The sequence below is a fragment of the Suillus plorans genome (genome assembly GCF_016647745.1).
Source record: "Suillus plorans strain S12 chromosome Unknown HD556scaffold_5, whole genome shotgun sequence".
NCBI lineage: Eukaryota > Fungi > Basidiomycota > Agaricomycetes > Boletales > Suillaceae > Suillus > Suillus plorans.
In genome coordinates, this window is record NW_024537389.1 from 168,656 (window position 1) to 189,846 (window position 21,191).

At 48.1% G+C, this 21,191-nt stretch overlaps 5 protein-coding genes across 5 annotated transcripts; 3 read left to right on the plus strand and 2 right to left on the minus strand.

The window, feature by feature from the left end:
* The first annotated feature begins 1,559 nt into the window (after positions 1 to 1,559).
* Positions 1,560 to 4,419, plus strand: HD556DRAFT_1489085 (Alpha/Beta hydrolase protein). Its single transcript, XM_041308773.1, has 15 exons — positions 1,560 to 2,210; positions 2,260 to 2,315; positions 2,380 to 2,426; positions 2,473 to 2,530; positions 2,592 to 2,611; positions 2,666 to 2,810; positions 2,861 to 3,022; positions 3,052 to 3,265; positions 3,316 to 3,510; positions 3,563 to 3,628; positions 3,678 to 3,697; positions 3,757 to 3,772; positions 3,826 to 3,953; positions 4,015 to 4,042; positions 4,101 to 4,419. Exons 1-15 carry the CDS (start codon positions 1,965 to 1,967, stop codon positions 4,173 to 4,175), a joined length of 1,476 nt encoding a protein of 491 aa, XP_041165568.1. The 5' UTR covers positions 1,560 to 1,964; the 3' UTR covers positions 4,176 to 4,419.
* An 843-nt stretch (positions 4,420 to 5,262) lies between these two features.
* On the plus strand, positions 5,263 to 7,632 carry HD556DRAFT_1489101 (major facilitator superfamily domain-containing protein; the record flags this gene model as incomplete). The annotated part of the gene is made up of 13 exons (XM_041308774.1): positions 5,263 to 5,383; positions 5,448 to 5,523; positions 5,573 to 5,643; positions 5,712 to 5,920; positions 5,981 to 6,020; positions 6,075 to 6,292; positions 6,346 to 6,382; positions 6,438 to 6,466; positions 6,524 to 6,596; positions 6,646 to 6,869; positions 6,929 to 7,011; positions 7,070 to 7,186; positions 7,254 to 7,632. The coding sequence occupies 13 exons, from the start codon at positions 5,263 to 5,265 to the stop codon at positions 7,333 to 7,335; spliced, it is 1,380 nt and encodes a 459-aa protein (XP_041165569.1). The 3' UTR covers positions 7,336 to 7,632.
* A 1,628-nt stretch (positions 7,633 to 9,260) lies between these two features.
* Positions 9,261 to 10,198, minus strand: HD556DRAFT_1331596 (uncharacterized protein; the record flags this gene model as incomplete). Its single annotated transcript, XM_041301769.1, has 6 exons — positions 9,860 to 10,198; positions 9,754 to 9,807; positions 9,680 to 9,703; positions 9,577 to 9,627; positions 9,356 to 9,518; positions 9,261 to 9,297 (listed from the first exon to the last, which is right to left on the minus strand). Coding segments are annotated over exons 1-5 (277 nt in total), but the record flags the coding sequence as incomplete, so codon positions are not given.
* A 1,393-nt stretch (positions 10,199 to 11,591) lies between these two features.
* HD556DRAFT_1331598 (uncharacterized protein) lies at positions 11,592 to 12,227 on the plus strand. The gene has a single exon (XM_041301770.1). It carries the CDS (start codon positions 11,787 to 11,789, stop codon positions 12,141 to 12,143), a length of 357 nt encoding a protein of 118 aa, XP_041165571.1. The 5' UTR covers positions 11,592 to 11,786; the 3' UTR covers positions 12,144 to 12,227.
* A 3,076-nt stretch (positions 12,228 to 15,303) lies between these two features.
* On the minus strand, positions 15,304 to 16,706 carry HD556DRAFT_1303970 (uncharacterized protein; the record flags this gene model as incomplete). Its single annotated transcript, XM_041299636.1, has 4 exons — positions 15,304 to 15,354; positions 15,420 to 16,139; positions 16,191 to 16,313; positions 16,371 to 16,706. 4 exons carry the CDS (start codon positions 16,704 to 16,706, stop codon positions 15,304 to 15,306), a joined length of 1,230 nt encoding a protein of 409 aa, XP_041165572.1.
* Between the last annotated feature and the right edge of the window lie 4,485 nt (positions 16,707 to 21,191).

Sequence of the window (21,191 nt, forward strand, 5' to 3'; positions counted from 1 at the left end):
CTGGCGTGTGTGGGCGACCAGGGTATCACACAACTATGGGATACAGAATCATATCAACCACTTGGCGAGCCATTCAGCCAGGATTATTACAATCGCCTTCACCATGTGTCATTCTCTCGAGATGGGAGATACATCACACATGGCGGGGACAACAACAAAATAACTTTGTGGATGGTCAAAGACATAGCTCCTGAGCTTCTGGTACGTGATTTTACAACCATACTTCAAGGTGACAAGGTATATAGAAGGACACTCGACCCTAGTCACCACTGTCGTCCTGCCTTAATGTCAGTACTCTCCCATTCAACTGTTTTCTTTCCATTGTTCACAGAACTGTCACAGGTCGACGCTACAAACCCTCTTATGCAATCGTGGGGCGATGATTACGGTGACTTTTTCCAGGTAAGCTTCATGTTTCATCATGCAAAGGGTACCAGTATTGATAATAAGTATACTCGTCATCTTCGCAGTCATATCATTCTTCGGTACCATCAGGCCCCTCCCGTCGCTCTCTGCGACCCCGTGCTTCCTCGGCTCGACGCCTCTGGAACGTCTTCATTCCCTCTCATCATCGTCCAACAGCAAATGAGCCCATTGCGCTGCAACAACGCCCAAAGCGCAGTCTCTTCGCACGGTACACTGGCCCGCAGCCCGTAACAGTCGCTGCCGCAAGAAAAAAAGGTAGTGTATTAGATGTCCCTCGTTCTGCCACGTACATAACCGAACCTCCAGAGGCGCTGGATAACACTTCCCCCTAAGAAGACCAATGCCCAGACTGGCCAGTCGTCCTCAACGGCAGCTCAGCCTATAGCAATACCACAGCCCCAGCCTCGGCCTCAGCCTCAGCCCCAGCTTCAGTCTCAGTCTCAGCCTCAGCCTCAGGTACAGGTGGCGACACAGCAATCTGCTCAAGTAGATGACTATGGTGGTTGGGGCAATTTCTGCCTCGCACTCTGGTGCATCCCACGCCGTCCTCATGTTGTTCCCACCGTTCAGCCTGTTACCTCATGAGGTTACTTTCCCAAGTGTGTTTCGTCGTTTCCCGCATACTTTACTTTGATACCGCATCATATATGGTCACGTATTCGGTCGCTTGTCTTCACACATCAATTTTCCTGCTGTCCCTCGCACGCCTGCAGTCTGGTTGACGGTTCATTAAAAAACGATAAGTGGATTATACATAATTCTACATTCCGTAGTAGTCAGAGGTACTCGTCTTGCAACGATCTCCTTTGAATCTTCTCTGCTGAGGTTACGGCCCACGGCAGCACTCTGTGTGGTGGTAGAACCTGGCAGAACCGGTATCCGAGACTCGCGAGATATAATAACATAGATGGGTTTGAAATATTCAATAAAACAAATCATCGACTCCAAGTCCAGAGAGTATCTTGCCTGACGACATTTGCCACTAGATTTGCAGCTCTCGAAGAGGACTAAAGAAGTTCAAACGTTCAGGGCATAATATTGCCAAAGTTGACTCGGAAGTGTTAGAGCGCGGGAGCTAAGAAGGACTAATTGTATTATGTAAACCCTAGTAGCTACATTATGAGAGTGTTTGCGCTCCGGGCTACACTGAACCGGCAGGACTGAGTACTGACCCTTGTAGTTCTACTCACGCAACGGGATCATAAGCAGCCCGGAGCACACACATGCGGCTGCATGCGGCGGCCGCTAAAATCGCGTGCGGCCAAGTCCCCACACCAGCGGGTTTCGCCAGCTGTGGAACCGAGCAGGCTGAAACAACAGCATTCTCATGCTGAAGCCCTAACGTACGACCCATCGCGGCATGTTGCTATATCTCGTTTTTATCGCCGCCATCATGTGGGCACTTGCCTCCATTGGCTTGTCGCTTGATAATACTTAGCCCATGAGAATGTCTGATAGTCTATAAGTACCTGACGTTAATTGGCCGTCACTGATGTGACTTTATTTAGATCTCTGAATCCCTGCTGGCGTGTACTGACATGTTTATGAGAACGCTCATTCGAGCTGGCCTTGCGCTGGTACTAGCAGCTAGCATATCCATAACTCTCGTTGTCTCTGTTGTCAAAGACAATCTTGCTACTACGGAAACAGGGCACGTCGAGATTCAATCCAAGGCTCACAATGCAACTGGCATTCGTTATGTCAAGAACTCAGGAATCTGTGAAACAACTCCGAATGTTACCCAAATCTCTGGTTACATTAACGTTGGAACAAACATGTCCATGGTATATCTCTGGTCCCTATGCTCCAGATGTAAACTGACTTAGGACACAGTGGTTCTGGTTCTTCGAGTCTAGAAACTCACCGGAAACAGCCCCATTCACTCTATGGTAGGTCACCCCGAAGCTGGGTCGCACACCTGAGTCGAGTCGCACCTCTGAACTGCTTTCGCAGGTTGAATGGCGGCCCTGGATGTTCTTCTATGATCGGACTATTTCAAGGTCGTTTGGTTTAATTGCCCTTTGGTTTGCTTCTAATTTTTCACAGAGAACGGGCCATGCTTGGTGAATGCCGACGGTAATTCCACCACTCTTAACCCCTACAGGTATGTCGAAATCATGGTCGATTTTATACACTAATCCAACATGGATTCCAAATTCCCACAGCTGGAACAATCTTAGCAACAGTATGTAGCACGTAATCCTCTGATTTCGTTGCCAGAGCCGACTTCCTCATCCAGTGATCTACATCGACCAGCCAATCGGAACAGGGTTTTCTTACGGTACTGATACGGTAAACAGCACGGAAGCCGCTGCGCCCTTTGTATGGACTGCATTTCAGGTTTTGTTTGAAAGCCAGCTATTTTCAAAGTATGCCAGTCGAGAGTCAGTCGCTTAACTCAGCTATCACGGACGATTACTCATGCCGAGCTCAGGTTCATCTTTACCACAGAGAGCTATGGTGGTCACTACGGACCCAGCTTTGTGACTTACTTCGATGAGCAAAACGCCTTAATCGCTAGCGGGGAGATTGATGCTGTTCCGATTGTTGTCAGCGCCCTGATGATTAACAAGCAAGTCGCTTTCTTGACTTACTAGTAATACCCCGTTGAGCGAGTATTCACAGTGGCTGGTATGATCCGCTCATTCAGAACATCGCATACCTAAACTTTGCGACTTATGCCCCTGGCTATGGACAGCTCCAGCCAGATGATGTACTCAAGAACATTTCGGATTCCCTATACGGTCCTGATGGTTGCGTAGCGCAGGAAAATGCTTGCTACGCTGCTGGAACTTCCACAAACTCAAACAAGATTTGCCGGGACGCCGATAATTACTGCGTGAGTAACATATCAATGCTATATGTATGGACGTCACCAAACTGTTTCAGATTGACAATGTCTTCACCCCTGCTGCGGGCGATTACGACAGCTATGATATCCGTCAAAATTCATCTGCTTTGTTCCCCCCTGAATACTATGTGGATTATCTACGCAAACAGGATGTTATGAAAAAGATCGGTGCTCAGGTCAAATACGAGGAATGCCCAGATGCACCCTATGAGAAGTTTGTAAAGACAGGCGACGTATGTGTTTTTTATTCTTTCCTCGAGTGCTAAATTTAGCTTCCTGTTAAAGGACGCTAGAACATGGCTACCACAGCTATCGGCTCTGGTCAACTCTAGGATGAAAATTTTGATTTGGGTGCGTGCTTAGTGACTGCCTCGTTATCTGCTAATTTACCAGGGAACAGGCTGGAGATGCTGATATGAAGTCCGTTTTTGTGTTGTGTTGACTTTTCATATGATCCTGACGCTTCTCATTGACTGTAGTTGCAACTGGCTTGGGGTAGGTCGTCACATATTTTTCTGCCAACTTCGCTGAATTATTTTCGCCAATAGGGCCACGCATCAGTTCTAGCGATGGATTGGTATGGCAATGAGACGCTCCACAATACCCCACTCACCAATATGACGATCGACGGCAAGCCTGTTGCGGCTGTGCAGAACGTCGACAACTTCTCTTTTGCGTAAGTCATTTTTCATCTCAGCTTGTTAACAAGAGACATACCTCATTATTTTACGTTTTAGACGGGTGTTTGGTGCTGGACACGAAGTGGTTAGTTAACTCTCCTGAGAATGAAGATATCTGCTGATCCTTGTTATGTCATTGTTAGGCTGCCTTCCAACCCCAAGCAGCTTTGGAGATTTTCTCGCAGGTTGTTCATAAGGAGCAACTTCACTCTGTCTGAACCGTGGATTTTGGAGCACACATTGTGAACTTGGTCGGACGTTCTTGACGTGTCTGACCAGTGGGCAAACGTTCCTCCTGAGATCGTTAATCAAGCGAGCCAAACTTCGAAATCTACATATCTATTTATTATCCAGTAAACTGTTTTATGCACATGTACATGACGTGGCGCATGCATATGTTGCATCACCTTGCGTGACAGAATTCATACTGCCAGGAGCACATACCTTACATACCATTGTACCTTGATCGCACTCCGAATGACCACACTAAGCTTTCAGCTCGAGACATAATGAAACGGACAAAACAATTAGATCTGCTGAAACGAGATGGCCTTGAGGACGAACTTTTGCGTGAGTGCAAATGCTAAAGATGTGGCGGCCACATCTGTGGTAAGTATTTGTACCTCGGCTGAGAGGCATGATGACAGTTGACTTACGATCGTGAAGACTTGATTCATAAACTGCTGCTTGAAGTATGATATACAACCACTCGCCACTCAGCGCACAGACTCAAGCGCACCTCAGTCTCTCAGAGAACACACAGAGAGATCTCAAGACCGCTGAGGCAGAATTGCTCAGGTATAGGGTTACCGACGCATGACGACCAGCTGAGTCTGAGCTGACCTAGATTCCCACGAAACTAAGACCATTCTCTCTCCTACTAATGGTGAATCATAACCAACTACTCCGATTTAAACCAGAAGACAACTGCAGCTGGTCGACCGGTCAAGAATGGGAGGTGGGATTGAAGGTAGAAGAGAAGTCTAAAGAGAGGCAGGGTGCGAAGGAGAGGGTGTTGGAGTTAAAGAGTCAGAGAAATTTTGTTTCCCCCTCCTCACTTGTCTCTCTCTCTTCTCGCATATCGAGGTCTTGTTGCTGATAATGGTTTACGGTAAGAATCTAGAATGTTGCAGCCAGAATGATGATGATGTACTCGCTCAAACACGTGTACTAATCAGTAACATGCAATAGGTAGGCCGGCGCCACATATATCGGCAATATCATATCGGTTATGGTCTTGGCTCGTGATATCTGGCCGGCAGGTAGGCAACTGATCCTTCTCAGGGAGTCAGCTCACGACTCACGATGGCTTCAGAGGAAAGCCCTATGCTGGTGCCCACCCCGCATGAAGCTATTTATCACCGATTCGCGCCAGACCGAAAGAGGTGGATCCTGTTTCACGTGTCCTTTGTGGGTTTGTTGGCTAGTGAGTACTGGGAGTTTAAGCGTACTGTTGACCCAGAGGCGTGATACTGATGAACATTGGTCAGTGTTCATCCAAGTGACATTCGTGCCTTCGATCCCTCGGATAGCTAAAGATCTCGACTTAACGGATGCTGTCGTCAGGTGTGTGTTGTATGCTCATCCGATGTGTAGTGATTGATCTATTTCCCAGCTTGGCTTTTAGCATATCGATCTTTGCTAATGCCATTGGAGCGTTGATCTGGGCTCCTTATTCGTCTTTCTGTGCGTGCATCCACGGCGTGTATTGTACTCGTGGTAGCTGTTGGGTTCTAACCCCAGTCCTAGCACAGACGGACGCCGAACAATATACCTGTGGGGAATGCCGTTTCTCTGCGTTGGGAGCTGTGGCATTGCCCTGTCGGCTTCATTGCAGAGTCTGTTATTCTGGCGATTCGTGCAGATGTTTGGATGCTCTGGGGCGTTATCGTTGGGGATTGGTGTAATTGGTGACCTCTATAAATTGGAGGAGAGGGGGACTGCTATCGGGGCATTCTTTAGTGTGAGGGATCACGATGTTTGAATGGGTTTTTTCAGTTTGGTACTGACATCGCTGTCTCAGATCACACTTATCGGGTACGCTGTTGCCCCGTTTGTTGGAGGTAAGTGCATTCTGGATGTTTTTGGCCGCTGACTCTAGCGACGCATTTGAACAGGTGCGGCGACACAGTATTGGTCCTGGCGCAATTTGCATTATTCCATTGGTGCATGGGGATTACTCGAGATGCTTTTCATATACCTTTCGTTGCCTGAGACGAGTCATCCCGGCACATTGGGCATCGATAAACTGCCGTCCAGGAGATCGATCCATATCGTGTGGATTAATCCTCTGAGCACTCTGTGGTTGCTTCGTAGTCCAAACCTATTTGCAGTTGTGAGTGCATTTACCATGCGCTAGTGCAAACTCTCAATTTGTGTGAGATGTAGATGCTCGCGTCAGCTCTAATGATCAACACTATGTATGGTGTGTCGTTACTTATTGCTGATTGTGCAGTGCATTCTCACTTAAAACAATGCAGTTCTCGTCGTACCGATGGCGTATACAATTGTAAGCTGACAATTACAATTGTCTTCCATCTCGCATCCTGTCCTGATCGCGGTGTAGGGCGTCCAGTATGGAATCACGAACGAAGCCATTATCGGGGCGTTTTTCCTCCCAAATGGACTGGGAAGTTTCAGTATGTGTAGAGCATTGTACTCGTGGTGCACCAACACAATATTTAACAGCCGGAACTCTGATTGCTGGCCGCCTATCGGACATTGTAATCAGAAGATGGCGGAAGAAGCGCAGAGGAGCGTGGTGTCCCGAAGATCGTTTGAGAGCAACATGGATCGGAGGGCTGATCATTGTCCCGTTGTCTATTGGGGCGTCAGGGCTGATCACAACGTATATTGGGGGCCCGATCGGCCTCGCGCTGAATATATTATGCCTCTATGCGAATGGAGTGGGAGTAAGTCCTGCCAGCTGGTCCCCTCACTTCGCACATAATGCAATTCACCGATTTTATAGGTCGATTCAGTAACGAATCCTATCAACTCTTATAACGTGGACGTGATGCATTCTCGAAGTGCTGAGGCCACAGCTGCTTGCATGTCAGTCTCTATGATATTGCGTGACTATCAAACCTGAACGCGTCCATGTACCTGTTAGAGCGAGCTGGTCGCTCATTCTGTCTGCTGCCTCTACTATTATCGTTCCATCGATCGAGCGTATAGGTGTTGCGTGGACGAATATCATCGCGGCTGTTTTGGCGATCATTGGACAAGGGTGAGGGACTTTTTGACCACAAGACCGGTGATACTGACATAGTAATGCTTCAACTTTTCTTTCGTAGGATGATCTTCTTGACAATTCGTTATGGCGATCACATGAGGGCGAGCATAGATGTTGGTTTCTCGACAATAGAGAATAACTGACAGATTGACCTTCGTTTATCTGGAGGGAGGCAATATGTATTATAATCAATATGGATCAAGCTCAAGTGGTTCATCATGCTCATCCTACAGCGAGAGGGTCAACTCTTGGTTTCTCCTAAGAAGATGAGAGTGATGGGAGACAGTTGTCCCTGCTGACCACTGATACTGAAAACGACTCCAAGGATGGGCTGCACGCATCCGGGAGAATTTTTGTTGCAGTATCGAATGAGAGGCGAGTACAGTTCTCTATTTTTATTTTCAGCTCGTGGTCGTTGCAATTACTACCACTAACTTTCAGGCATCAGCACCGGTCACTCACTCATGGTAAACTAAACATAGGATGCTCGTAGTCCACCTAAACTCTCTTGCGTGGCAGGCTATCATGAACCATACTTGGACGTGAGCCGATACCTCCCTTTGCGACGCCCAAAGTTGCTGTATCAAAAAATAAACATGGTTTCTGCACTTGGTAGGACCTCTCCGCCTATTCGGCCTATTCACCCCCCGGAATTGAGACGGTTCGAAACATTGGAGACGCTGACGCTCCTTAATACCGACTCGCGGTGTCGCCAAGGAGTGATCACTGCTGGATAATGAGCCTAGTTTTCACACCAGCCTCATGCAGTGCATATTCAAGGGAAATAACATACCGTATAAATTGGATCAAGACTCCACGCAGTCCTTTTCTCATAGTTTCTCTGTGTGTCCCAACATCGTCTATATAAACACGTCTGTCTCATTCAATCTCACTAGTAATATGTTGACCTTGCCTCGCTTCATGGTTGCTCTCGCTCTCGCTCTCGCATCCTCTATCTTCGGTGTTACTATTCCTGCAGTACCCTCTCGCCGCTCCGGGGAGCTTTGGGAGGGTTTGGAACATGAAGAAGTAGACCTAAGAGGTCTAGCACCCTCTCGCTGCTCTTGGGAGCTTTGGTTGGGAGCAGAACATGAAGAGGTAGACGCGTCTAGCACTCTTGCACTGATCTGAGGAAGGTTTTCCCTTACATTGATGTTTGAGGTCAGTTCCTGCGCAAGCCTCACGAATCTAGTCCTGAAGCACTTCTTACAGCTATAACATATCGTCCGTGGTTTGGTATTGGTTGATCATGAGCGAGGGGCTCCGTGCTGTTGTATATACAGCATGTGGGTAGCTTGGTCCGACAGACAGGCCTCTGTTAGCATTTCCGGCAACTCTCGTATAATTCTTTTGTCACTTTCATTCTACAATTGCGAGCACCCTGTATACCAGTACTGACATGGAACGAGAACGAACGCACTAGATGACGAGACTATTGAATATAACTGTATGTAAATTCGAACTGTCACAGGCACTTTTAGGCCTCATTGGCATAGATAGAATTCTCCATCATGGTTTTGAATGATCATGAGTTAAATATCGTTTGATTTTCAGGTATCTGCTGTGCGATTCAGAGTGTCGAGTGCTGAAGCGCTGAAACTTTGTGTGATGTCTTGGATCAATGGCAAAGATATCTGAATTAAAGTTTGAAAGAAATTCCCCCAAGCTGGAGTACTTGAAGCTGAGCGCTGAAGACGGGAGTTGCGGTCGAAATGGCAGTCACCAAGTATGTTCAGACTCAGTCAGAAGCTCCTGCCTTGTATAGGTAGAATTTTTGCTCACAAACAAAGCATCGTGCGATAGTGCTGCTTTCCATACAGTCATGCAATCGGTAATACACCTCACATTTCAACCTCATTGAGCACTATTCTACTTAACATTCCTTCAAGGTAACTTGTTCTGCATAAAGCTCTGATTCTGCATAGTAGTTGCCTTGTGTACAGTGTTTCGTGAGTCAACACGCGAAACGAGTCTTACTAGCATCATAGCCTGAGGTTCAGAGTCCCTGCGTACATCAAATGGTGAGTTTGACATGATGAGATTCGGTGTAAAACAAGGCTCACTGCTACTGGCTTCTTGCCTGGGTCCGGCTCTGGAGACTCTTCCTGCATACATTGTATGATGAGTTTGACATGATCAAATTTAGTGTGAAATAAAGCTCACACGCCCAATTACTACTGGCTTCTTGCCTGGGTCCGGTTCTGGAGACTCCTCCTGCATACATCGTATGGTGAGTTTAACATGATCAGCCTATTTGGTGTGAAATAAAGCTTACACGCCCAGTTACTACTGGCTTCTTTCCTGGGTCCGGTTCTGGGGACTCTTCCTGCATACATTGTATGGTGAGTTTGACATGATCAGATTTGGTGTGAAATAAAGCTTACACGCCCAGTTACTACTGGCTTCTTGCCTGGGTCCGGTTCTGGAGATTCTTCCTGCGTATATCTTATGGTGAGTTTTACATGTTTGGTGCGAAGCAAGGCTTACGCGCGCAAGTGCTAAATAATTGGTCTATGCACATTGTAAGCTCAAGGTGAGATCTGACGCGAAGCCAGGCTTACTCGGGTCGTCACGACAGTGCTACGCTTGTCAATGGGAGCAGCGTGGCGAGCAGCCTGCAGACATTGTATAACAATATGATAAGATTTGACGTGATGCGAGGCTTACTGGCACTCCAGCGTTGACAAGGGCCGTCAGGCCGAGGAGAACAACGAAAGCAGTAGAGAGGTGGATAAACATGATGGTGAGTTGATTTCACTTGTAGAGAGGTTGTTGGCAATCAATTGTTGGTACTGTCTGTTTTATACTCCACCGAAGTGGACATTCTGGACATATGATAGTACTGGTGATGAAACTGCTCAATGGTATTTGTCCAAAGAAGTCGAAGCATAATACGTGTCCCGAGTCGATTCGACAATTTAATAATGTTCAAATTGCTGTAGGGATGCAAGATTCGTGACAGAGCCGGACCCTGGACACATTGCGGACTTTCACTTTTGTTTCGATCAAGAAGCCTCGGCTTCCAATTCCAATTTAGTGGGGAGGAGGTTTTGTATTGTTCCTAGTATCTGTCCTACCATGACTCGCTGTCCAGGTAATATAAGTCATTAGCAACCGCCGTTCTACCAGTCATAGCAATGCACGACAGACGTTCAATGAGCGGTAGTATTACCTACTATGCTAGCGGGCGGGCGTTAGTTACTAAATGACGTCCCCGCTACGGCAGTAGTAAATATGGGATTTGTGGTGCTACGGTCGAAAAAACTCCAAGTCTTATTGCCAAATTATTTGGTGGAAAATGCACTCCTGTCCTACATTGCAATGCGCTGCGTCCTCAATTATAATGTATAACAAGGACACGCCTTCGGTCTTCTTTTCGACGACAAATTGTATTTACAGTAGCAGGTGAGGAAACACGATATTCACGCAGTCCTGCTCTTCTTTTGTCTCTGCAAACAAACACAGTGTTTCCCTTCGCGTCCTCACCCTGGACAACGCCGTATATAATTGGCCGTGAGCAAACGGATCTGTCCGCAGGTCAAGTGCTGTGCGCACCAGCGTGAGTCCTTGGCAACCATTGAATGTGGTTGCATACGCAGCGCGCAGCGGAAATTGCCTTCGGCTTACTGTCCACGACGCACGGTGTGAGAAGTTGATGCGTGGGATGTAGCGGCTTTCGTGTGTATAGAGAAGTCTGAGATGTTCCGTTGAACGGCGCAAATGCAATTTGGTTTCAGATCTAGGCGATTCGGAGGAGGTACTCCAGGGTGAGTCAACATCGCGGGATAATCAGGCGAGTTCTCTGGTCCGTTCAATTCAGTGTGCTCTGCTTCTTTTAAGCCGTCCGAACTAAAATAAGACTCTGCGGATTCTCGTCAGTCGTAGTTCCCGCAACCATCGCACTTTACTTCTTAGATAGATAGATGATCGGATCAGGCTCAAGTGGTGCGCATGGCGTTGACACCAATTGGAAAATCACTCTGTTCTTACAATATGTCTCGCGATAGCACCAACTGGTGGAGGCTCAATTGTATAAACAGTTTGGGAGTACATGTTATTTGATATATGTTGAAATGACCTCTTCATCGCAACGGTGCTGCGCACTGGCTAGTGCTGCCGTGGTCCGGTCCTGAACCATGGTTCGAACTGGACTTTTGGTCCGGTTCTCCTGTGGTTCGGTCCACGGTCCAGGTGTCAGCCAGAACCGGACCATAGTACGGTTCTCGGTTCTGCCATTGGGCGGACGGTTCGACTTTGGTTCGGACCGGCCCCGAACCGTTCCGAACCGCGAACCGAAAGAAGCTTGCCACATTGTTGAAGCACGCCTTGACACCTTCCTTTGATGATCCACTTTGGCCTCAGGGATTCTTAAGCTTCAAGATTTACTTGTTTCCATCAAATGCAGAGGCCCATTGACAAGGTAAGTCATGATATGCACTGTTCAAACTGATGAATCAGACCACACGTCTCGTTGTGCAACTCCTCCCGCAAGCCCATCGTCCCACTCCTGCGAAACCACCGCCTCCACCCCTAAAATCAACGCGCCGACAAAGACCAAGTTTGCTTGTGCTCGCTATCTTGCGCCCGTTTTCTCATGCTTACTCTCTCGTACCTGTCCTCTTGTGCCCATTCTCTCGTGCTAACTCTCTCCCACCTGTTCTCATGCCACGCCCCATCTTTCATGCCCTCCTACTTCTTGATGTCGCTTGGTATTGAGACCATCGACTGCGGCACAACAACAAGTGCCTGCCATGTTACCTGCGTCTTTGCACACTCCCAGACACCACCATTCACCACTTCCACGATGGCGCAAACGCTTGCGGGTGGCGCTTTGGACCGTATTTTCTTGCAACAGTTCTGGACCCTAACTTCAAACGTCGAAACCCGTTGGACTGAGATGAAGGTTACGAGCGGGAAAGCTCGTTTTGAAGCTGTGATAAGTCATATTTGACCAACTTCCTAACTTTGCACCCTGCCATTGAGCACATCATCTACTCCGGTCTCGCCTTGTACTCACTACACGTTCACACACACACAGAGCAGTTTATCAGCACCTACTGTCTCCCTCATTACTCGTATTCTGTGTTAATGCCTTGTGCTTGTTACACTCGAAATGATATCTTGCAAATTGACCGCTGCTTATCCTGACAGATCATTCATATTTAACGTGCACACGACTCGACTCAAAGATATTACCATAGGGTCTCTACCCACCTTCGTAGATGCAGGAGAAAACTCTCGAACTTCTACCTGCGCTCCCTACTGAATTTTTGGGTCCGGTTTGGGTTCGGACCCCAAAAAAACCGAACTGGACCATAGAGAACCGTTCTCTGTGGTCCGGTTCTGGGTTCGGACATTTCATAGAACCGAACCAATGGTCCGGTTCTTGGTTCTCCTCTATGACCCTCTGAACCGGACCGAACCGGACCACGGCAGCACTAGCACTGGCCAGTCCCCGAGTCCCTTTCCCCTTGAAATATGCTAATTGCAGGTAAGTAAACTTATTAAGTCACTCGATTTTTCAATACACATTCGGATTACTTTGGTCAGCTATGTAAGAGCCAGTTCAGATACTCCCTGCAGCCAACATTTGATTGTCAATGTTGACACCAAATTCATCGGCATCGTGAATCCGAGATATCGGAGCTTAAATCTTGCAGCTCCCGCTTATCGTAGTGACTAGTAGGCATGGATGAGCTTCAGCCAATGGATCCACAGCACCTAGCTACACTCCTAACGAATCCTCGACCAGAGGTCTGGGAGCGACTCTTGAAATTTTCAGCGTTAATATTTAGTATTCTTGTTACTGCAGCGCATAGCACAGTGCAGACCTTATATCCAAGAGATCCGGAGCCTTATCACACATCGGCACTGTCTGGACAGGACTGGGTCATCGAGCTCCTCACCGGTCACCCTGAACGCATCAGGTGCGAGCTCGGCATGCATGCCAGTGCCTTTTCTGAGCTTATCGACGAGCTTCGGAGCATGGGTCATTCGGACTCTAAGTATGTCTCGCTCGAGGAACAGCTGGCAATATTTCTGTATGCCTCCGTCACTGGTGTAGAGACTCATGCCTCTCATGGTGTGATATGGCACTTTTCACTAGGGAGTTCATTGCACGAACTTGCAGCACCATTCTGTGTGCTATCTGCAGCTATCCCTATATGAGGCGCAGCTTTCCCGCGCAACGCGCGCACCATTCCCGCGCTTTACGATGTATACGCGCGCGCGCTTTCCCGCGCTTGATCGCCCTATAGCGCCAGCCTTCCGGAAGCATCCACCCACTGTCCACCAAGCTCTCTAGTGCATGTATTTCCATTTCCCTTATTTACATATCATTCCACCTTTATTTATATCATGGACCCTTACTTACATACATATATCTTTACATACCTTACTCGGTAGCGATTCGGCTCCGCATGACAGCGCTTAGGCACCATATAAGCGCCAGCATTACCTACCAGGAGATAATTACTTGACCTCCCACTTACCCACTTACTACCTAGCTGAACATAGTAGAAATCTATTCTTTGACACCTCGCGCTCGTATCTCTTGTCTAGTATCTAATCACCACTTAAGCAAACTCACTCTTACTATCACTTGTTTCTGCTCACGTGCGCGTGCGCTTCCCACGCCTCACGCGCACCTGCGCACTTTCTCGTGCTTCGCATTGGCCGACCAGTAGCACCTTCAGCGCCTACTACCAGATCCTTGCTGCACTCGCTTCCCCTTTAGGGTCGAACGCACTTGTTGTCTCAGGTATAGCAGACTAGGCAATGCGCGACCTTACAACATTTACAGATACAGTCTGGAGCATCATTTGTTCCTCTCGGTATTGTTGTTTCTACACCGGCCTGTCAATCAGGCATCTTGCAGAGAGGTTCCAACGCTCAAATGAAACGATTTCACAGTGAGTGTTTTTTTTTTGGGGGGGAGGTAATATCTAATAGTACATAGTTATTTCCGCAAGATGCTTGTCATCTTCACAACCGACCCATTCTATTCAAAATACATATGTTTTCCGGACAATTCAATTCCCCCCAAAATCCGCAAGAATCCGAAATGGTGGCCGTTTTTCAAGGACGCTATTGGGGCACTTGATGGGAGCCACATCCACGTCACGCCCAAGGCTGTTGAACGTCCTGTTTATCGTAATCGGAAGGGGTTTGTCTCGCAAAACTGTCTCTTTGCGTGCGATTTCGATCTTAGCTTCACGTACATGCTCACAGGATGGGAAGGCTCAGCAACAGATGCACGTGTCTATGAGGATGCCTGCACTCATGACTTTAAGACTCCCCCAGGGAAATATTTCCTTGCAGATGCGGGGTATCCTCTGCGCCCTGGGCTACTCGTGCCTTACCGAAACGTGCATTATCACCTTGCTGAATGGGGTCGCGCAAACATAAGGTAAGCTCTCAATTATTTTGCAAACATTGTTCTAAGTTTTACAGGCCAGAAACCAAGGAAGAACTATTCAATTTGCGACACGCATCAGCACGGAATGTCATCGAGCGCATCTTCGGTGTCCTCAAACAACGCTTCCGCATACTTCTTCTTTCGCCTGGCTACGCTATGGAGGTCCAGGCCCAAATACCAGCCGCTCTTTGCGCAATCCACAACTACATTCGTGTGCATGACCCTAGCAAGGGTACTCCCCCTGTCGACGATGGAGATGGAGACAGAGTTTTGGAGGAGGACCCTGACCTTGACGTAGCTGCTGACGAGGAGGCTGTTGCTATCGAAGAAGACAACGAGGGTGACTTTCGTTGAGGCACCGAAATGCGTGATCGCATCGCTGAGGCGATGTGGGCTCAATATCAATGTGTCGTATTGGAATGTGGCTTAGAAGGACTTGATCCTGTAGATGATGAGGAGGATGAGCTTGAGGGTAGCGCTGATGATGATGAGGAGATGGGGCCTGTATGACAAGGCCATGTTCTGAACTTAGTTTACAAGTAAATAAAACATTGAATCAACAATTTTGATAGTACAAGTATACAACGGTGATACATGGTATTGAAAAATGCGGTAAACGATTTGGAAAAGTGCAGTAAACGATTGTTGAGTTCATTCATCAAGATCAAGATCAGCATCAGCATCATGCGCCTCTTCACCAACTCGCTGACCGATCATCTTCTCTACAAACGCACATCTCCTGACGCTATTCTTCATGGTAACGTAAAACTTAAGAAAATGATCATTGCCCTTCGCACCAAGGACACTGACCAGCAAAGCCTGCTGCTCCGGCGGGATATCAGCATCTTCACCCTCTAAGAGTCTGACGGCGCGGGTGACATTGTCATCATCAACTGCTCCTCTCATGAACGCTTCGAAGGAATCAGTCATCTGGTTGATGCTGCCTTGCATCCCCACCACAGCAGCAGCCGGTGTAATCTTTGCAGCCCTTGCAATGCTGCTGATCTTCGTGTGATGGCTGTTCTGAGACTGTGCTGGTGTCCGCGCCTTCTTGGATGGGGGGCCGGATACTACCAAGGTGGTAGAGGGAGGCTGCATGGAGATATGACTAGACCCAAACGACATGGTCTCCATGTCAGCTTCAGTATGTGGGCGTTTTCCAGCATTAGAGGTAGCAGCGCTAGAGGCAGCAGCAGCAGAGGTAGCAGCAGCAGAGGTAGCCGCAGTAGAGGTGGTGGTGGTGGTGGTGGTGGTGGTGGTGGTGGAGGTAGAGCCAGAGCCAGAGGTGATAGCGGTAGCGGTAGGATGAGGATCAGTGGTGGTGCTGCCTGATGGGCCAGCTACAGCACCAGCTGGGACAGCCGCATCGGATGTCCCTCCAGGCTCAGTGTCAGGATTGGTGATGGGAGTAGCAACACCACCTGGGCAAAAAGCATGCCGGCCCCTGGCGCCACCCAATGGAATAATGGCTTGCATTTTTACATAATGCTCCCATCCCTTGGTGCGGAATGGCCAAATCAAAGGATTTTTCTAGTAATATATGAGCTCGTGTATACATTAGAATTATGAGGGCGCAAATACCTGGATGTATGATTCCCACACAGCTGTTGCTGCTGGTCCTGCAATCCCACCTCCATTCTCATTGCCCCAATGGACTCCTGTCTGGTTGCAATACTTCTCGATAGCATGGTAAGTGCTTTTGAGCTAAGGATCGGTCATCAGCTTATGATCGGGTAAAAACGGATGTCATATGTGACATACCAATGTCCATTTGTTGCGCACTGACTTTGCTGTCTTTGGTGGACCCATCCGAGTGGCTGCCAGATCTTCATCACTGTTGATGTGGTCTGCAGCATCTGCAAGAACCTTAGTCTTGAAATTCCCTCCTCCTTCAGCATCTGAGCGGTGATCATATAAGTAATTGATAAGGGCGGTGATCTCGCCATCGTTCCACTGAGCATGTGGAACCCTAGCTTGATGGACTTCTGGTTGGGCCATAAGGAGTGTGGTGTATTGGGCACAGGTGGCTGTAATTGCGAGAGCACCAGCGAAAAGCCTCTGCCGCCGCTCTAGGGATAGATGAGTAGTATAATCCATCGATAATATGTACAAGTATGAGGGAGGCAAGGTTCAAGCTCCAATATCTCGGGTTCACATGCCGATGAATTGGTGTCAACATTTACAATCAAATGTTGGCTACAGGGAGTATCCGAACTGGCTCTAAGACGCGACCTCAGCTGAGGCTCGGCGACTTTCATTGACTTCCTTTTTTGCAGAAAGTCTGGGAATCCAAATTTCCGGCAGTCTCCGTCCGGCTGCATGCGGGTCTGTCCAGATCCGTCTGTGCACAACTTGTCAGTTCTTAACGTCGCATCACACAATGAGCTCATTTTTACGACTCATTACTGTCTCAAACACATTAATTTAGCAATCTCCCAGCCTCACCTTGCCTGATGGTTACAGCTTTGTGCAGTTGTAGATATGGTTTGGGCATTTACCTGTCCTCCTCGTGCACTGGGCTGGCCGACTTTCTTCTGCTACACTTTTGTGCTCACCTACTACCAATAACCGGCTTTCTCATCCTCCATCAAAGGTGCTACATTTCTGTGCTTGCCTGCCAATTGCAATGGACTCAACTGTGAACCTTGCAGATTTGTTAGAGCTAGTTCGGTAACCCAAGGTAAAGTAAATTTGCCAACTTCAAGGATGATGTAAGGTCGGCACAGTAGCTTCCGGTTTGGAGACCGACATCGGAGCTTGAACTTCCTTTGATCCCATGTCTAGCTATCATACACCCCAGCATACGACTCAAGATCTATGCAATTGTGTCATATCCCGTATTCCGGACCTACATCCAATAATGTTCCCACGCCTCATCCGGACCTTCGGACGCCCTATCCATGTCTCCAGTCCTCTACCCATCCAGATCCCTGCACCTCTGCACATCCACATCCGCGCATCCATGTCCAGATCCCTTTACCTCCGTACATCGGACCTCCATACCTCCGCAGCTAGCCTGCATCATTCATCCTTTGTCCTATTGCCCTAATATCATATCCCGTATATCCACGCTTCTTGTCCGGACATCCGGTCTGGTCCGATCCGATCCGATCCGATATACGATAAGCTTCCTAATTCATTTCCTGTGCATATAACGTTAACACAGCCTATTCCTCTATTCGGTATTCCTTGTCCTCGGTATCTCGGTTATACTTACTACTGGTATGCTTACTGATGCGTTAACCTATGCTTCATTTCCGACTCGCGCTTGATAACTTTGCTTATGCTTCATACATAGCCTCGGACGCTTGCTTACTGATCTTTCCGTTATTTCCTTAGTATATAAACTCTTGTATATGTCCTGTAGTTCCTCAGTCTGAATATCATATTAGTCCTCGCACTAGATCTCACTCTAAGTCCTCATATCAGTTCTAGTCTATCGACTTAGTCAATATCCATCTCAGGCCTAGGGAGAAATTCCCTAGGCCAGAGCTCCGCTTATCCGCTCATCCGATCCTCCGAAGTTTCCGGACGTTCGTCCGAAACTTTCCCGCGGTCCTCCGGACCTATTCTGCTTCGGACTTTGTCCTTGCAGCCTTTCCTCTGTTTGCTTCTAGTTAGGACTTGTCCTAAGTAGCCATTACACGTATCTGTATCAGGACGAAACCTCATTGTAATTTCCAGAAGTTCCTCCGGAACTTTCCCGCACTCGTCCGGAAAGTCCTTCCGAACTTTCCCGCGCTTCGGACATCCTTCGGACATCATTCTGAAATTAAGGGCACATACTCGGGTAAGGGGCGCAGCGCACGAGCTGAAGCCAAGCCCCTCGGAATCAGTCCTACCCTTTGTGCATGGTCTTAACAAATCGGAACAACATCTGGGCTAGTGTCATATCGATAGTGTTATCAGCTCAAGTCCACATCCTCTCCATGGCTCAGGAGTCATCTCATACTACTACAGAGAGGGCTGTTTGGACTGACACAGAGGTTGATCAGTTTCTCCTCTACCTATCCAACAATCGGGACAAGATCGGTGATGCTGGCAACTTCAAAGATGTGACATACAATGGCACTGCAGAGGCTATTGCTGAGTACCTGGAGCATGGTCCAGCGAAGAGTGGGGCAATGTGTAAGACAAAATGGGTGTCAGTAAGTCATATCAATATATCATTTATTTATAGACTTGATAAGAGATCGTGTAGTTAAAGCAGACTTTCAACGCTATTCAGAAGTATCGCCAGCAGTCTGGTGTCCACTGGGACAATATTAGAGGGGCAAATGTCGAGGGCGAGGCTTCAACCTCAGTATGGAATGAATATGTTTCCAAGAAGGTACGTCAAGTTCGCTAATGCTATTTCATGCGTCTCACTGTTTGATAATAGGGAAATTCAGTCATGCGCCCTTTTCGTGCATCGGGATGGAGACACTACGAGTAAATGGACGGCATAATACCACAAGGCAGTGGCGCCCAAGGGCGCACAGGGTACCAACCCAATATAGCTCTCCCCCCTCCCTTAAGCTCAAGCTCCAGTCCTAGCGTACCCGCAGGTGAACACAATACCATGATTGGTCCCATTATTGCCACATCTAGTGCTGGTGTTGCTGGTCCTAGCACCGCCCCTGCAGCAGCTGCCCTCACTTCTACACCTGCTTCTCCATCCTTCATGCCTCCTCCTGCTTCTCCGTCCTTCATGCCTCCTCCTGGCAAACGTTCTCACACTGACATGGAGCTGACCGCCTCATCTGCATCTACCTCAGTTTCTCAAATGCAAATGCCGCCTCCCTCCGAGTTGAGCTCTATCAAAAGAGCGAAGACAGTATCAGGCCGCGCATCAGGCCACGCATCAGGCCGTGGATCAGGAGGCCATGCACAGACTCAGGGCGGTTCCACAAAGAACGCTAACACGTTGGACACCAAGATATCGAAGGCCACCACAGCTGTAGCCGTGATGGGATTCCAGAGCTCTGTCAATCGCTTGACAGATGTAATTGCTGAGCACATGGTCTATCCCGAGGATCGGGTAATGGACCAGTGCTCGAGGCCATGCAGATGTTGCAGGTTGAGGATGCAGAGTTGCCGTTCGCAGAGCAGCTTATAATACAACAGGTTTTTTCCATGGACCCTGCAGCTACTGACATATACACACAGACCGCTGACAAGGAGATGTGCTGTGCTTTTATTCTTTCCACAGCCCAGTGGTTGGGACTTCAACTTCCTGCGCCTGGTAGTTAGTATACTCATGTAAAATGCGCTATTGACACAACATATGATGATAATGCAGTAGTTGAAGCATGGTAATGCAAACATCTTGTGCTTTGATGGCAGCGGATACATGAGAGTCATGCTACAGTGCTACATATCATTGTCAGAATCTTCAAAGGAGTCATCTAGCAGGCCCTGCTGCTGCAAAACGGTCTGATAATCTTCCCACATGCAGCGCGCAATACGATTGCGCACTTCCTTCATGCCTCCCGCTCCGTCAAACACCTCCTCGTCATCGGGGATCCCTTGGTGCTCCGGGTTGTTGTAATCAAAGTGTTCATCGTCGTCGTCCGGGAGCACGTTGTCGTCAGGGTTGTGAGTCAATATGAAATTGTGAATCGCGCATAGCGCGGCAGGTATACGTGCCTGGATGGTCATAGGATATTCAGGTGAGAGCAAAAGAATATGAAAACGGTGTTTTAACACGCCAAAGATCCGCTCAATCACATTTCGAGCAGATGAGTGTCGCAGATTGAAGAGCTCTTCTTTGGTTGTTGGTCTGCAAACATAGAATAGTTATTAAAAAACATAAAATAAATAAAACATACCTAAGATTAGCGCGTCCCCATTCAGCCAAATGATAACAGACACTGCGGTAGGGGACTAAGAGCTCATCACACAAAGGGAATCCCGCATCTGCTAAGAAATATTTGCCGGGAGGGACATACAAACTGCCTGAACGAGCCTCGTCATAGAGGCATGCGTTTGTGGTGGATCCCTCCCAGCCAGTGAGAGCGTATGAGAACTTGAGGTTGAAGGTGCAGGCGAATAGACAGTTTTGAGAAACAAAACCTTTGCGATTACGATACGAGGGGCGGTCAGATGATGAGGGGCGAGCATGGATGTGGCTGCCGTCAATCGCACCGATAGCGTCCTTGAAGTAAGGCCAGAATTTCGGGTTGTTATGGATGTTGCTGGAGACGTCATCGGTGTCATTGGGAGAATGTACGTAGGTTGTGTAGAATGGGGGGACGCAAAGATAAACAAGATCTTCCGGAAATACCTGGAATTATTTGTGAGCTCATCATAAATAACATTAAAAACAAACTTACTTTGAGATGGTGTTGTTTGACCATTGAAAATGCTCCCCGACATGACGGATTGTTAGCCCTGTAACACACGTATATAAAAAGATGGCAAGTTGCTCTTCGAGCGAAACGTGGCGTGAGCTAGCATAACCCAAAACACGAAGTTCGGCTATGAGCGCGTGAAAGACATCTGCATGCATGCCAAGTTCGCATCGCATATGATCCGGGTGACCAACGATGAGTTCCATGACCCATTCTTCACCTGAGAGGGCTGATGTGTGGTATGCCTCAG

Coding starts and splice junctions, on each gene's coding strand:
- HD556DRAFT_1331598 (XM_041301770.1), top strand. CDS start 11,787: ATGCTTACTCTCTCGTACCTGTCCTCTTGTGCCCATTCTCTCGTGCTA.
- HD556DRAFT_1489085 (XM_041308773.1), top strand. CDS start 1,965: ATGTTTATGAGAACGCTCATTCGAGCTGGCCTTGCGCTGGTACTAGCA. Junction 2,427..2,472: donor TATGATCGGACTATTTCAAG/GTCGTTTGGTTT, acceptor AATTTTTCACAG/AGAACGGGCCATGCTTGGTG. Junction 2,612..2,665: donor CTGGAACAATCTTAGCAACA/GTATGTAGCACG, acceptor TTCCTCATCCAG/TGATCTACATCGACCAGCCA.